Source organism: Medicago sativa, chromosome 6 (genome assembly GCF_051527215.1).
Source record: "Medicago sativa cultivar Bolivia chromosome 6, Bolivia_mono, whole genome shotgun sequence".
NCBI lineage: Eukaryota > Viridiplantae > Streptophyta > Magnoliopsida > Fabales > Fabaceae > Medicago > Medicago sativa.
Genome location: NC_140754.1, coordinates 15,032,369 through 15,048,096, shown reverse-complemented (window position 1 = coordinate 15,048,096; position 15,728 = coordinate 15,032,369). Strand labels below are relative to the sequence as shown.

General features: G+C 34.4%; 3 protein-coding genes across 5 annotated transcripts; all 3 read left to right on the top strand.

Moving 5' to 3' along the window:
- Positions 1-1,276: 1,276 nt before the first annotated feature.
- Positions 1,277-4,032, top strand: LOC146913122 (uncharacterized). Its single transcript, XM_085716377.1, has 4 exons — positions 1,277-1,323; positions 2,080-2,275; positions 2,370-2,433; positions 3,379-4,032. The coding sequence occupies exons 2-4, from the start codon at positions 2,115-2,117 to the stop codon at positions 3,658-3,660; spliced, it is 507 nt and encodes a 168-aa protein (XP_085572503.1). The 5' UTR covers positions 1,277-1,323; positions 2,080-2,114; the 3' UTR covers positions 3,661-4,032.
- Positions 4,033-5,830: 1,798 nt separating this feature from the next.
- On the top strand, positions 5,831-8,234 carry LOC146913121 (F-box protein SKIP23-like). Of its 3 annotated transcripts, none has more exons than XM_085716375.1 (3): positions 5,831-6,032; positions 6,437-7,634; positions 7,901-8,234. In XM_085716375.1, exon 2 carries the CDS (start codon positions 6,468-6,470, stop codon positions 7,620-7,622), a length of 1,155 nt encoding a protein of 384 aa, XP_085572501.1. In that variant the 5' UTR covers positions 5,831-6,032; positions 6,437-6,467; the 3' UTR covers positions 7,623-7,634; positions 7,901-8,234. The 3 variants fall into 3 exon arrangements, with proteins under 3 accessions (XP_085572501.1, XP_085572500.1, XP_085572502.1); XM_085716374.1 differs by having other exon boundaries at positions 5,893-6,032; positions 6,450-7,634; XM_085716376.1 differs by lacking the exon at positions 5,831-6,032 and adding an exon at positions 6,140-6,228 and having other exon boundaries at positions 6,450-7,634.
- A 3,229-nt stretch (positions 8,235-11,463) lies between these two features.
- On the top strand, positions 11,464-13,278 carry LOC146913120 (F-box protein SKIP23-like). The gene is made up of 2 exons (XM_085716373.1): positions 11,464-11,614; positions 11,831-13,278. Exon 2 carries the CDS (start codon positions 11,849-11,851, stop codon positions 13,013-13,015), a length of 1,167 nt encoding a protein of 388 aa, XP_085572499.1. The 5' UTR covers positions 11,464-11,614; positions 11,831-11,848; the 3' UTR covers positions 13,016-13,278.
- The last annotated feature ends 2,450 nt before the right edge of the window (positions 13,279-15,728 follow it).

Below are 15,728 nucleotides of genomic sequence, written 5' to 3'. Positions count from 1 at the left end.
TTTTACTGTGCAGGTTTGGCGTACAACCGGTCTTTGGAATACAGTTCATAAGGTGTTTCTTGAAAAGAATTCAGCAGCTGATGCCATCTTCGAATTGCTACATCAACTTTCACGAGAATTTAGTCAACGATTTGCAGCTGTCCTATGGAGCCTTTGGAAGCATAGAAATATCAAGCTTTGGCAAGATGTCACAGAAACTTGTGCTAATGTAGTCGATCGAGCTTGTCATATTATGGAGGATTGGTATGCAGCTAACGCCACTATTCCAGCAGCTAGTCGTAACAACACTTCAACAAATTCAGTTCGTAATGATCAGATGACGACAACAATCCCGGTAAGACAAAGTGGTTCAGGTACAACACGAAATTCTTCTGCTACAACGAGTGATATGGCTTCGGTCAGGTGGCAGCGGCCACAACGAGGTCGTCTGAAATGTAATGTTGATGCTTCGTTTTCGGATCAGTTAAACAGAACAGGTATTGGCATATGTGTCCGTGATGACGAAGGAACATTTGTGCTGGCTAAAACTGTATCTATCTCTCCCATGTGTTCTGTTGCCGTAGGAGAAGCTCTAGGCTTATTCCATGCCTTACAATGGCTAAGTGACATGCAATTTGACAACGTCGATTTCGTCTTGGATTCAAAGATTACAACAGATGCCTTTAACCATCGTTGGATTGATGTTACAGAATTTGGCCAAGTGATTTCAGCATGTCAGAGTCTCTTTAACACAAACTTCTCAAACTCTAAGGTCGAGTTTAACAGGAGACAAGCAAATGAGGTAGCTCACACCCTTGCTGGGGTTGCCACATTATCAGCTAGTCCCAATATTTATTATCGTGTACCTCGTTGTATAAACTCTCTTATTATTAATGAAATGCTATAAGCATGCTCTTTTCCTTTAAAAAAAAAAAAAAAAGTAAAAGAAAAGCAATAGAGGAAACTAATTATGACCATAAAGAAGAAGAATCATAAAAAAATATTTTCAATAAATCAAAATTACATATTGATATTGACTAGTATATAAAATTACCTAGAAAACCACATTTATTACATTTATAAAACAAGCCCTTGATTTGAATACGGTCCTATCAAAAGACTATGGTAAGGTAAGTCCACTAAACATTGTATAATTTGGGTAATAAATAGACAAAAAAATCAACTTTGATAGAGACAAACGGTGTCGTTTTGCCCCTTTTTTTTACACTCACTACAACAAAGTATTACACTTTCTTTCTCATATAAATTGAATCAAAGTAGCTTTGTTTCTTTTCCTCTCCTTCCTTGTAGCAGCCAGCTACTTTGTTTGATCTCTCCCTCAAGGTCTCTCTCTCTCTCTCTCTCTCTCTCTCTCTCTCTCTGAATGTTTTAGATCTCACCATGTTTGTAACATCTTTTGTTCTGTTTTTTTTTTTAAGAATCTTGTTTGTGAAACATAACATGTTTCCTAGGATAGATCTGTTCAATTGTTTGTACTATGTTGTTGTGTTGTCTTTTTAAAATTGAAAGAAAATATTTTTTTTATTTTTATATATTTTGGATGATAATTGAGGATCTGTTACAAAAAAAAACAATTTTTTATGTTTGTTATTTTTGGCGATGGAAATTTTTTTGTTTTGTCGGTTGATTTTAATGTAAAGGTTGTGTTTTTATAGTGTTTTTCATGACCCAGATGAAAAGTTTGAGAATTTTTCAAGGTTTGAGATTAGATCTGTTGCTGATTTGTGAAAATTAAGTTGCCCTTTTGTGTAGGTTTTGTGAATTTGTGAAAGATTGAAAAAGGTTGTTGAATTTCTTTCAAAGTTTAGTTTTTTAGTGTAATGTGGAAAATATTTGTTATAATCTTTTATTAGGTTTTGAAAATTTAAGAAATTTTCTGTAGATGGATCTATATGAATTTGCTATCAATTATGTGTATCTTTGACATTTTCTGAGTATGATTTTGTTGTATTTTGTGTTAAATTTATGTGAGTATGTTATCAATTATGTTTATATGTGTGTGTGACATTTTCTGAATATGATTTTTTTGTGTATAGACAATTTTTCAGTGTATAATTTTGTTGTGTTTTGTGTTCTTAGGCGTTCTACTGTGGAATAAGAACCTGGCATCGAAGATGAACCGTTACAGTCTTCAGCAGAACGCCTTTGCAGCTTGTGAAGAGATGAGAGGCTCAGTTACCATTACTGATCACAAGGAGCCTCTCATTTGTCCTAAGCCACGACGAGTCGGGGTCTTGTCGAACGTGCCTGTGCGACAATTGAGATTTCATTTCAAGTAATTATTAATAATCATTTGATTGACATTGAATATTGTTCTGGATGCCTTTTAGGTGGCTGATCTGTAACTTGTTTCTTTTTTTTGTTCATAGTCAACAAGCTGAGGGTTCTGATTCAAAAGCTGCGGCTGAGCTGCTTGACATGATTTTTGAGAAGGTAAGTTATACTTTCTTTACAATTTGTCGAGCTCATATTTAGGCTTAGGATTATAAATAAATGTCTGTGTGATAATCTTGGTATCCTAGTAGTGCAGTGTAATTTGAACAATTGCTATTGTTGTGTGATTAAGCTATTTAATACAAAGATGTATCTTTCCATGATTGACAACATATGCAGCATTAATTTTTAACGAACACGATTGCGAGAATCTTGGATGAGTGGACATGACTTTTTGTTCTGCATTTACATTCTCATTTACTCCGTGCATTTTGGCGAATACCTGATTTGCCCAGTTATCTTTATGAAATAGGATTGCGAGATTCTTGGATGAGTGGATACGACTTTTTGTTTTTGCATTGTCATTCTCATTTATGCACTTTCCGCGCATTCTGGGGAATACCTTTTTTGCCTGGTTATCTTTAATTTATACTGTTTTTGGGCCATTAATGCCTTCGTTAATAAGACACACGGTTTGTTTGGTAAGACATTTATTTATTTTGATTTTGTTAAATGGTTTGTTCTCTTAGAAAAAGAGTTGGATTCGTCTTATTATTAGTCGGAACAAAACCTATCATTTTAGTATTTTAATGTTCTGATTTTTGGTTACACACTATTTTCTGTGACCTGCAATTGACAACACAACTTATACAAGTGTATGTTTTGATGCACGGTTAAGGAAGTATAGAGTGATTTTCTTCTGAGAACCATGATTTTGTTATGTTTGTTTATTTTTGCATCGAATCTGTCCACGCTTGTTGAATATGATTAGTAATTTTCCTGTAGGTAAATGTGATTTTTGGTATGTTTGATTATGTTGTATTAAAATTAATTTTGTTGCCAAATCTCAGTTTGACTAGAAGCGACAAAAAATAGCTTTTGACGCACTAAATATTCTCCGATTTCAAACTTCGATTAATTAATTGCATTCTTTTCCTTCAACAGGAGAGTCACGGGGACGAGTTTGCTAATCATGTAGCCTCATCTCCTCCATATTTTTCCGTGTCTCCACCGGTCAGGGCTGCCAATCCCTTGGTCCAGGATGCTCGATTTGGAAACGAGATTATATCATCATCCCCATCAGGCTTGCCATCTCCAAATTCTGCATCCCGCAAAGGTGGATGTGTTAGGATGAGTTTTGGACTTAAACCGGCTGCCGTTAGAGTAGAAGGGTTCGATTGCCTCAACAGGGATCGCCAGAATTCAAGCGTCCCTGCTGTCGCTTAACATTCCATTCAGAGAAGTGTATATAAAGACGGAGCTGAGTGCGATGCGATAACTTGTTCAAAAGAAAGAGACTTTAACTTGACTAGAGAGAAGAAAAATATCTTGAGTAGTGTGAGGTTATAATGTTGGAAGAAACAAACCTTGTGTTCTTGAGAAGGTTTGATGTATAAAGAGCATGTTCTTTTTTTGTGTACTAAAAGGATATTTTATATTGAGTGACTTAAATAATTTTTTTAGGTCATCACCATGAGAATGAATGTATAGAGAGTTGGTGATTTTGGTTATAATATGTGTAAATATATTTAGAAAAATTTATGAGTATGGTTATTATATATTTAATGGATTAATTAAAGTGGTATTTTTAATGTGAAATGCCATTTGCATGACCTATTGGTTTATGGTGTCAGTTTTGATGTTTTGGTTTAAAATAGGGTACATGCCCTTACCATTGGTTAAAAAAAGTTATTTAATGTGAAATGGTGATTTTGCTTATAATTTGTGTTGATATACTTTGGCTAAATTTATAAGCTATAAGCATGTCTGAACAAAAGCAGTATTTTAATGTGAAATGCAATTTGTATGCCTTCTCGGTTTATGATGTCAATCTTGGTGTTTTGTGTGGAATAGTTACAGGATACATAACCTTGGCATTGGTGAAAAATAAATATTTACACACTACCTAGGTTTTTTCCTAGTAGAAATATTCTACCAAAATTATCACAAGATTAGAGTATAGTTGGTAATTCACATATTTTTTTTATTGATGTCATTATGCTCTTGCCTTATAAAAAAAAATTCTCTGCATAAATGGTATCTTTTTTTTTGTGTGGTGGTCGGAGTTTGAACCCCGGACCTTACATATTTTATGCATTGTCCATACCAACAGCTAAGCTCACGAGGACGCATAAATGGTATTTATCATTCACACAATCAAAGAAAGGTCAACAGTAAAATATAGAAATAAAAAATCATTTATTTAGTCAAATATTCCCATTGAACACATGATTTTCATTTCCTACTTTGTTATAGTTTTTTTTTTTCCTCCATAAAAATTAGATTTCACTCAATGCTTTTCTTTCTTTCCATTTTTTTCTTACGAAACTTTAATGTTTTCTTGTGATTAATATAAAACGACCTTTTCTTTCTAATGGGAAAAACATGAGAAAACAATTTTTACCATAAAAAGCGTGAGTGGTCACACTATTAGTATTAATTAGAGAAAAAAAACTTCTACTATAGACGCCATTTTCCTAATTTTTTGCAAGGTGATTTTAGTTACTAATGTCCTCTAATAAATAAAAAAGATGTTAGTTGCTAATGTCATCTTGCAAAAAAAACTTGATATTTCTTTTTTGAGAAAAATTAATCTTCTATATTCATATTTTTATTTTGAAATTCAAAATTATCTAGTAAAAAGACTAATTTGGACCAGATATATTCTAACCTTTCATTAAGTAAAACAAATGTAGTATATATTCTAACCTTTGTTTTTTTTTTTTTTATAGATCCAACCTTTCTCATTAAATAAAACCCATAAAAAAAAGTACACCCTCCCTGATATTATAAACCTACTTATAAAAGATGGTTGTCCAAATATATAATACTCATCTCAAATTACTAGATATATTTATTATTTTTTTCAAATATTCCCTTATTAAAACTATCAATTTATCTTAAAATATGAAAACAAAATGTTAACTTGTGCCCTTAGGGTACATGTTAAGGAATGTAACGTGAAAATTTTGTTAAAGAAATTGTACCAATTTATTCTTTTAGAGATTGAAAAGTAATATTTTGTAATAAATATTTACCATTTATGTAATCCTATATGTGCCCTAATACAAATTGACCCAATATAAAAAGTAACATTGAATCTATTTATATATAAACTATGAAGCACGGACACTCCTCGGATTAGACGTGTTCCGGTGTCGGATACGTGTCGTGTCTGACACCGACACGACACTGATACTTGTAATTACACTGAATTATGTAACTTTTTAAAATTATTAGCTGTGTCGGCGTGTCAGTGTCTGTGTCGTGTCCGTATCCGTGCTTCATAGTATATAAAAGGTAATTTAGAAATAATAACACACATTTCTAACATTTCAGACAAATTTATTGCTTCAACGACTTTTCTTAATACCATGTTTTTGTAAAGTGTTCTTTTGAAAAAGAACCTAACCTTCCTTTCTCATTAAGTGTATTCCAACTTTGAGATTGAGAGAAAGGGAAGAAACTTACTGTACAAGGCTTTAATTTTACACGACTGATTTCCATCTCTTCTCTCTCTTTAATATATATATATGTATATATGTATATGCTTTTGCTTATAGCTTCCAAATTGTCTATAGTTTTTGCTTCTGTTACAGGTTTTACTTATTGCTTCTGCTTATAGCTTCGGTTTTTGCTTATAGCTGCTGTTTATATTTTCTGCTTATAACTTCTGTTGCTGGTTTTGCTTATTGCTTCTGCTTATAGCATCTGTTTATAGCTTCCATATATATATATATATACTGCTTCTGCTTCTAGCTTCCAAATTGTTTCTAGTTTCTGCTTCTGTTACAGGTTTTACTTATTGTTTATGCTTATACCATCTGTTTATAGCTTCTCTTTATATGTTCTGCTTATATCTTCTTTTTATAGCTTCTGCTTCTGCCTATAGCTTCTGCTTCTGCTTATAGCTTCTGTTTTTGCCATATTGCTTATAGCTTGTGTTTTTGTTTATTTATAGTGTCTGCTTATATGTTATGCATATAACATCTAATTGTTTTAGGTTTTTCTTGTAGCTTCTGCTATAAGCATCCATGGCGGCGGTTGACTGGTCTAAACTTCCAACGGAGCTTCTCAATCTGATATCACAACGAATCGACGATGAAATCGATCTCATTCGCTTCCGATCAACTTGTTCAACATGGCGCTCTTCCTCCGTCCTAAAACTTCTTCAAATGTTACCCTCCAAGTTCCCACTCTTCAAATTACCATTCCTTTCTGACGCCAACGACATGGATACCATCAACAGCAATAACCCTCCATTCTGTCGCCTCTCCAAACAAAATCTCTACCTCATCAAACCACCACCACAACAACAACAAGAAGAACAAACCCTACTTTGCCCTCGGTTGATAAGAGTTAGCCAAAACACGCGTGGCAAACCTCGATTCTTCCACCCACTCCTCGATTATGACCCTCTTTCTTGTAAAGGTCTTGTGCTCGATTTTAACAAATTATCTGTCCTCCATTTGGGAAGCATCATTTCCATTTGCAACTGCGGCATCAAACCCAAAAATGAAGCCGACGATTGTTTCTACATATTCCCTAAAAAGGTTGTTGCTGCCACGTGCCATGGAAAAAACCCTCTCATTGTTGCCGCTTTAAATGCTCGCCCATTTCCGTTACTTTCGAAATGTGGCAATGAGAACTGGAAGGTGATCCCCAACATGTCAATGGTGTATGGAGACATATGCCTTTTTAAAGGGCACCCTTATGCGGTTGATGAAAATGGTAAGACAGTTATTGTTGGATCAGACTCAAATGTCCATTTAGTGGCTGAACCTTTGGTTGGTGGTGTCCATGTAGAGGGTGAACCTTCGGTTGGTGGTCGGAAGAATAAATTATTAGTGGAGAGCGATGGAGATTTGTTGTTAGCGGACGTTTATGTGCATGATGTAAGGGTTGATTTGTTCAAGCTTAATGAGAAGGAGAAGAAGTGGGTGAAGTTAACGAGTTTAGGGGATAGAGTTTTGTTCTTGGGGCTGAAATGTTCGTTTTCTATTTCAGCTTCAGATTTGTCTGTTGCCAAAGGGAATCGTGTGATCATTAGTGATGATATCTTAAGAGGATATTGTAGACGTAGGAACCGTGCGAGCTATGTTTTGGACTTGGATCAAGGTCAGCTTCCGCCTTTGTCCGATTCTCCTGAATATTCCAACTTGTTTTGGCCACGTCCTAGGCGGATCTGAGTTCGTTACCAAGTATGTAATTGTTATCTTGCATTGTAAAGTTTATAATGTGATTGTGATATAGCTGTACTGTGCTTAACTTTGTTGTTAGACCGGAAATAAAGTTTTCGACTAGTACATATAGAAAAATTGAAATGTTATTAAATTGACTAAGGTTTTTCTAACTAATATGTTCGTAAACAAGTGTCTGCACTTCTAATTTTTCACAAGCTCTTAATTTTTTTTCCATATGCAGCTAGCTTTTTCAGAAATCTGAATGTAATTGTATACTTTTGCAGATTACGTGTTGAGCAGCACGGCACCAAGCTCCTAATTATATATATTGATATGAAAAGATGTCTTGAAAGATAAGCGTTTGATGGATTCTTCAAGTCGTCTTTGTAAAGCAAGCAGGATCACTTGTTTCTACTAATTTTATCACTATAATCCTTTGTTATTGTTCTCACTCTAGTGTTAGATTCATAATCATGAGTTTAGTTTCCTAAAGCTGCAGGAGTATGTTACTCTGAATTAATGTTTTAAGCTGATTGTGTTGTGTATAACTTCTGTTTCATGTCTTTGGTTTACTTAACAGTATTAATTATATCTCCAATATAAAAACATTCTTCTTAATCCATTTGCATTTTACTGTCATTTTTTATGGAATGGTTTTCCCTTTCCTTCAATTGAAGGTTTAGTTTGCTTTAATTGACCAATTCATGAGGAGCTTATTTCTCATTTGGAATTAATGAGAAATAAAATATATAGAATTTCATACTCATGTAAAAATGCATTTTTATATAAAAAAAAATAAAATAAAAAATGTAATGTACATTTTCTGGCTCATGTGTATTTCATGCACTCTTTCAAGTGTGGTCATATGTGGATTGATTGATATTGTCACTGATATATATACAATAACTCAGATCCATCAATTTCCACCCTTAAAAGCACAACTTTTCCATTAATTTGATTCAAGTTGAGCATACAAGTACAACTAGAATTTAGGAGCCTATACTGCTGCATTCCTCAGTGTTGCCAATTGCCATCACCCATATTTGAACCAACAACTTAATACAAAAAGGGTAAAACAATGCCAAGTTGAAAGTTACATCAGAATTTATCAAACTTGATACTATCAAAATATATTCAAGAAACCCATCTCAATGGTTCGCACGGATTTTTTTGGCCACAGAATGCAAAAAGAAAGAAAATCCCACTAGCATCCGTTAGTAGGAGGTTGCTGATTTCAGCTGGAGGTGCAACAAAAGACTGGTACGCCTCAAGAGAGTTAGCCCTAATCTTTGCAAGGTAATCAGCATAGGCATTACCTTCCCTTAGTGTATGAACTAATTCCACTTGTCAATCTCGAGATAGCAGTAGGATCGCAACATAGTGATGCCAATCGTTAACGGGTTCTTTAGTCAACTTGATTGTTGTTTTAGAATCGAAATAACACACCGACTCTGACATGCCAAATTCCCAAGTCATTCTGAATCCATGATAAACTGCCAAGAGTTTTGCAAGCAGGATATTTGAAAAACCAATGTTATCCGCAAAGCCGCAATACCAAGCACCATCATCATTACGAAGCAAACCCCCAAAACCGAAGACATCAGGGTTACCAAGACTGCTCCCATCAACATTTAAAATCATGCCATTCGCATTGGACGCATTCCACTTTACCAACCTTGTGACACATGCCGCTATTTAAGGAAACACTTCGATAACAAGTGAGTATAATTAAAAGTGGCGTGCCTTATGGTGAAGGAAGACAGCAATTCATTCGCAAAACACAACTTATTTCTCCCACGCCACAACCACCAACAAGCAACCAGAAATAGAAAAATAGTGGTGCCAAACGTTCCTTGTCGCAGCCAGATATATAAATCATCCCCTTGGTAGAATAGGTGGTCCACAAAACCAATAGATTTCCAGAAAATGGTTGCAAATTCACAATCTCGCAAACAATGAAGAATTATTTCAGCATGTTGATTACACCTAGGACAGAGATTCGATCGAAGCATGCCACGATGACATAACATCGATCTCGTAGGAAGAGAATTGTGGAGAGCAGTCCAAATGAAGAATTTTAGCTTTTCTGGGGCGGCGATATGTCGTAGCCAATTCACCAAAATCACTTTTGTTAAGCAGTAATAACCATCCCGAGCAGGATATATACCATTAAGATTGCCTTTCGAGGTAACACAATCAATAACAGAAGGACTCAGACAAATAGGAAGCACTTGCAACCGATATGACAACAATATGAAGAGAAGTATAAAGCAAGGTAAAATTCCAATGTCCATCAACATATACATCCCTCACCCTCATGTGAAGATCATAGATATCCACAAAGAGGACCTGCTGAGCTAATTTCCCTATACCTGACCAATTGACGAACTAGAAGGAAGAATTACCATTTCCCAATCTATACTCGAAGCCATCCTTGAGGGTTGCAACAACTTTCATTATGGCATTTCAAGTAACCGATCCAACCTTTCTATTCATATTCAGGAGATTGGTAGTATGAATGTATTTATGCTTTAGTACCTGGACCCACAATAAGTCACAATCTTGATGGATGCTCCAAATTAACTTTCCCAACAAAGCAGTGTTTGCCACAAAAATTCCCAGCCATACGATCAATAGCCTCGCAAGTTGATCGAGGGAGCCGCACCACTTGCATATAGTAATTGGGGATGGAGTTTAGAACTGAACAAACCAAAGTTAAACGACCAACTTGTTTAATAATTTATGTTGCCAAGTTGCTAATCTCTGACTAATTTTCTCTTCTAAAAACTCAAAATTTCTTCGTTGAAGACAGATATGAAACATGGGAAATCCCAGGTACTTTCCAAGTGAAATAGTACATAAGATACATGTATTAGCAACAATTGAGATCATTTTAGTCAGTTTCGTAGACGAGGAGAAGATCACCCTGTATTTTGCAACATTCACTTTGAGCCCAGAATACATGGCAAAGTAATTCAAAATATCATTTATCATTCCAACTTGAGAATATGACGCCTTTGCAAAAAGAGGAACATCATTAGCAAATTAGAATAGAATAAATGGAACTATCTAAAACATAGAATAACAAGCAACATTATGTATTTTGTGTGAAATCCATCTCAATATTTGGGACAAATTTCCGACGGGCCTATAGTATGGACAAAATAGAGATGAATTTTGGACGAAATATCTTCGACGAAATATCGTCAAATTTTAATTCGTCTTATTTATATTCATATTTTGTCGGAAAACCTAATAACAAGCAACATTATGTATTTTGTGTGAAATCCATCTCAATATTTGGGACAAATTTCCGACGGGCCTATAGTATGGACAAAATAGAGATGAATTTTGGACGAAATATCTTCAAATTTTAATTCGTCTGATATATATTCATATTTTGTCGGAAAACCTAATGAAATTTGAGATGAAATTTATTCTGTTCGAAATTTCCGTCCGAAAATGCCAGTTTTTTTTTAGTAGTGCAGGAAAGATATATTTAATATTAATGTAAATATTTTAAAAATATTTAACAGTTTAAACTTTAAAATTTATATCGATAATTATATTTATATCGACTTTATATTTTTTTTGTGGTGGCATATTTTTTTTTGTGGTGGCCGGGATTCGAACCCCGGACCTTGCATATTTTATGCATTGTCCAAGCAACTGAGCTAAGCTCACGAGGACTATATATATCAAAGTAGAAATAATTTTCTTCTTAAAAAAAATAAAAATTCTAGTTAGGTCTGTTGACCGTTGGTAAGAGCATTTATTTATTTTTTATTTTTTGAAGGTAAGTAAAGATACATTTATGTTGCAGATATTAAATAAGAATGAATTTCAAAATAGAAATGATTTGATGATTTTCCTACGACACTGAGGAACGAGTGAACCCTAATCCCCCAAATCAATTTTTACTCTCCGGCGCCGGCGACGGCGACCACCGCGTGCGATTAAGCTCCGGCGAGCTTCGTTCACTCCCTTCGTCGTGTTAGGTAACTTCGTCATTCTTCATAGCATTATCGCTTCGGCTTATAGCTTTTGCTTACAGCTTCTGCTTATGGCTTCTGTTTATAGTTTCTAATTCTTTATCGCTTCTGTTTTTGCTTGTAGATTCTGCTTATAGCTTATGCTTTGGTTTCTGCTTATAGCTTTTGCTTATGGCTTCTGCTTATTGGTTTTGTTTATATATAGCTTCTAATTGTTTATAGGTTTTGCTTCTTGCATTCATGACGGCTGTCGACTGGTCTAAACTCCCAACAGACCTTCTCAATCTGATATCACAACGAATCGACAATGAACTTGATCTCATTCGCTTTCGTTCAATTTGTTCAACATGGCGCTCTTCCTCTGTCCCAAATCATCTTCAAATTCTACCCTTCAAGTTTCCACTCTTTACATTACCATTCCCCTCCGACCCCAACGACATGGATAGCATCAACAGTAACAACCTTCCATTCTGTCAACTCTCCAAACAAAATCTCTACCTCATCAAACCACCACCACAACAGCAAGAAGAACAAACCCTACTTCGCCCTTGGTTGATAAGAGTTAGCCAAAACATGCGTGACCAAACTCAATTCTTCCACCCACTCCTCAATTATGCCCCTCTTTCTTGTAACCGTCTTGTGCTCGATTTTAACAAACTATCTGTCCTCCCTTTGGGAAGCAACATTTTCATTTGGGACTACGGTGGCATCAAATGCAACAAGGAGGCCCACAATTGTTTATACATGTTCCCTGAAAAGGTTGTTGCTGTCATGTGCCATGGAAAAAACCCTCTCATTGTTGCCACTTTATCTTCTCCCCCATATCCGTTACTTTCGAAATGTGGCAATGAGAATTGGAAGGTGATCCCCGAAATGTTAATGATGTATGGAGACATATGCATTTTTAAAGGGCACCCTTATGCGGTTGATGAAATTGGTAAGACAGTTATTGTTGGACCAGACTCAAGTGTCCATTTAGTGGCTGAACCTTTGGTTGGTGGTGTCCATTTAGTGGGTGAACCTTTGGTTGGTGGTAGGAAGAAGAAGAAGAAGAAGAAATTATTAGTGGAGAGCGATGGGGATTTGTTGTTAGCGGACATTTACGTGTTTTCTGTAAAGGTTGATTTGTTTAAGCTTAATGAGAAGGAGAAGAAGTGGGTGAAGTTAACGAGTTTAGGGGATAGAGTTTTGTTCTTGGGGATGAAATGTTCGTTTTCTGCTTCAGCTTCAGATTTGTGTGTTGCCAAAGGGAATTGTGTGATCATTAGTGATGATATCTTAAGAGGTCTTACTAAACGTGCGACACGTGCGAGCTATGTTTTGGACTTGGATCATGGTCGGCTTCCGCCTTTATCCGATTCTCCTGAATATTCCAACTTGTTTTGGCCACCTCCAAAGTGGATCTGAGTTCGATACCAAGTATGTTATTGTTATCTTGCATTGAGAGGTTTCTAATGTGATTGTGATGTAGCTTTACTGTTAATTTAGCTGTTAGACTGGAAATAAACTTTTCGACTAGCACTTATAGAAAAATTGAAATGTTATTAAGATGTATATATGAAAATGTATGCAGTACATGACCATGGCAAGTTATTGTCATTATTATGAAGTTTCTAAACTAGATGTAACAATGTTGATAAGCTTGATTATCTTATTTTATTGTTATGCAACACCAAGTTCCTATTTCTGTAGTCATATGAAAAGATGTCTTGAAAATGAGGCGAAACTTGGGTTGCAGGATAAGCGTTTGGTGGATTCTTCAAGTCTTCTCTGTAAAGCAAGTTGTGATTATTCATGGTTTGTAATGTTTATTTTTATGTTTACCACTTGCATTATTTTTTTGCGTATCTCAACTGAGTTTACTAATGTTACTTTGATTGTGCCCATCTGCATTGTTATGGTGCTGTAAAGTTTAAACTACATTGGTCAGTTACATTTATATCTCACCTAAGTTTATTACATTGGTCAGTATTAGCCTGCAATTATTATTTTATTAGGCAACAACCCACAATTATTATATTTTAGGCTGGCGGTTATGTTGTCAGACAGATTTTGAAAAGATATGAAAACTGAAGGAAAAATCGGTAGGAGTTTATTTTGGGTCTGGTTATTGATTAGGAGAGACCAAACTCTCGAATTACTTGGATAGGAGTTGCCTTGCAACACTAGACCATCTCTTTCCTCAGTTTATGTGTTATTTCCTAATACGTTGTGTTGCATAAGAACTCATTCTCTATTCTGAGATTACAGTCCGGAGATTGTTATAAATGAATTTTTGTTTCTATCACAAATTTTCTGACACTTGAAAAGAGAGTTCTTTGATTCTTTCTCCATTACAATTTTTGTATCAAATGACTTAAAACTGTGCAACTTGCTCGATGGTTATGGACTAATGGCTGTCTCCGTAATACTGTGTTGATACTTGGATGTCCTGCTTCATTTTTACCAAAACTTATAGTACGTCCTGCTGCCAAGAATATTGTGTTGATACTTGCATGGTTATTCCTTTTAGAACTTGATATTTCTGGAATGTGTAAAGTTTATGCACTTCACACTTGTCTCTTCATAACAACAATTAAGTGTATTATGAGCTAAAATAACATATGCAATTTTCACATATAAACAACAAAGAAAGTTGCAGGTTTCTTAATATGATTGTGATATAACTTTATTGTGCTTAATTTAGTTGTTAGACTGGAAATGGAATAAACTTTTCAACTATTACTTACTTATAGAACAAGAAAAGTAATAACATTTCAATTTTTCACAAGTATGTTCTTTGTAAACAAGTATCTGCACTTCTACTTTTTCACAAATTCTTCATTTAACTCTATTCATCATTTTCTCCTTTGTTTGTATTCACACCGCTTCATTATAATATACAGCTCGGGATCATATCAAGCGAGAGGAGAGTGTTACAATGAGAGATGAGAGCGATATTTAATGTCCATTAGATTAAATAAATAGATATATGATTTAATTAATAAATACAACAGCATTGTAAAAGAAAAGCACAACCGTCTCTTCAGATTTCATTAGTCAATCATGTCTACGTCTTCATCTTCATCCTTGCGTTCTACTCTCATTGTGCATCGTTTACAAAATTCCTCCACTGTTATCCTGAATTATTAAAATTCAACCACTGTGCATCAAAATGCATACAATGGTTGAATTTTCAGAAGCAAAAAGTTACAGCATAATTAAAATTCAACCACTGTGCATCAAAATGCATCCAACTCATGCATCTGACCATGCCTTGCTGCCATCCCTTTCCCTTTGTGTTGTTTTTGAGAAATTTTTCAAACATTAGAGTGTATTATTACACTTAGTCCACTAAAATCATATTATCTGGATAATAGAGCTAGCTAAACAAACTATTGTCTAGCAAGAGAAATATGGTATACAAACTTTTTCTTTATTACACACATCTAAGTATATCGTATTGATCAGTGCATAATCAAATAGAAAATATGATTAGAATATAATTATTTTAAGCTGATTTGGATAACTTAATTATTAGTTTAATGAGTTGCATATACTCTTAGTTTAATTATGCAAGGTTCAGGGTTCGAACCCCGAACACAAAAAAAGAAAACTAAATAGTTTGTTTCAAGTGTTTGATGAACTTTAGTTAAGGAAAAATAATTTGAAGGCTGACTGAAATAATTCGAAATATTATTTACCTCCTAGCCAAAATCATGGTTATAGGTCATTTACTTAATAAATTGAAGGGCTTAAGGCAAAAAAAAGTTATATATATTTTTTAAATTAAAACATAAGTATTTATCACAAGTTTAAAAGATAAATAAATAAAAAAAACAAGTTCGCATCATAACTTTCAAAATAAACAATCAAAATATATCATACGATCACACAATAAGTACATGACATCCTTTCAAAAAATAAAAATAAGTACCGTATCATATAATACGAAGACAAGACCGGGTTTGTCCCAAGATAAGTCGTTAATACATATATTTTTATTTTAAAAAGAATTAATCAATATATTTTTTTGAATTATAGGAATCAATAACATAATCAAAAGTAACACAGTCTTACAAACAAATCAAAAGTGTAGTAACAATACTGTATTGCAAATTAGCCAAGAGATTGTATTCTA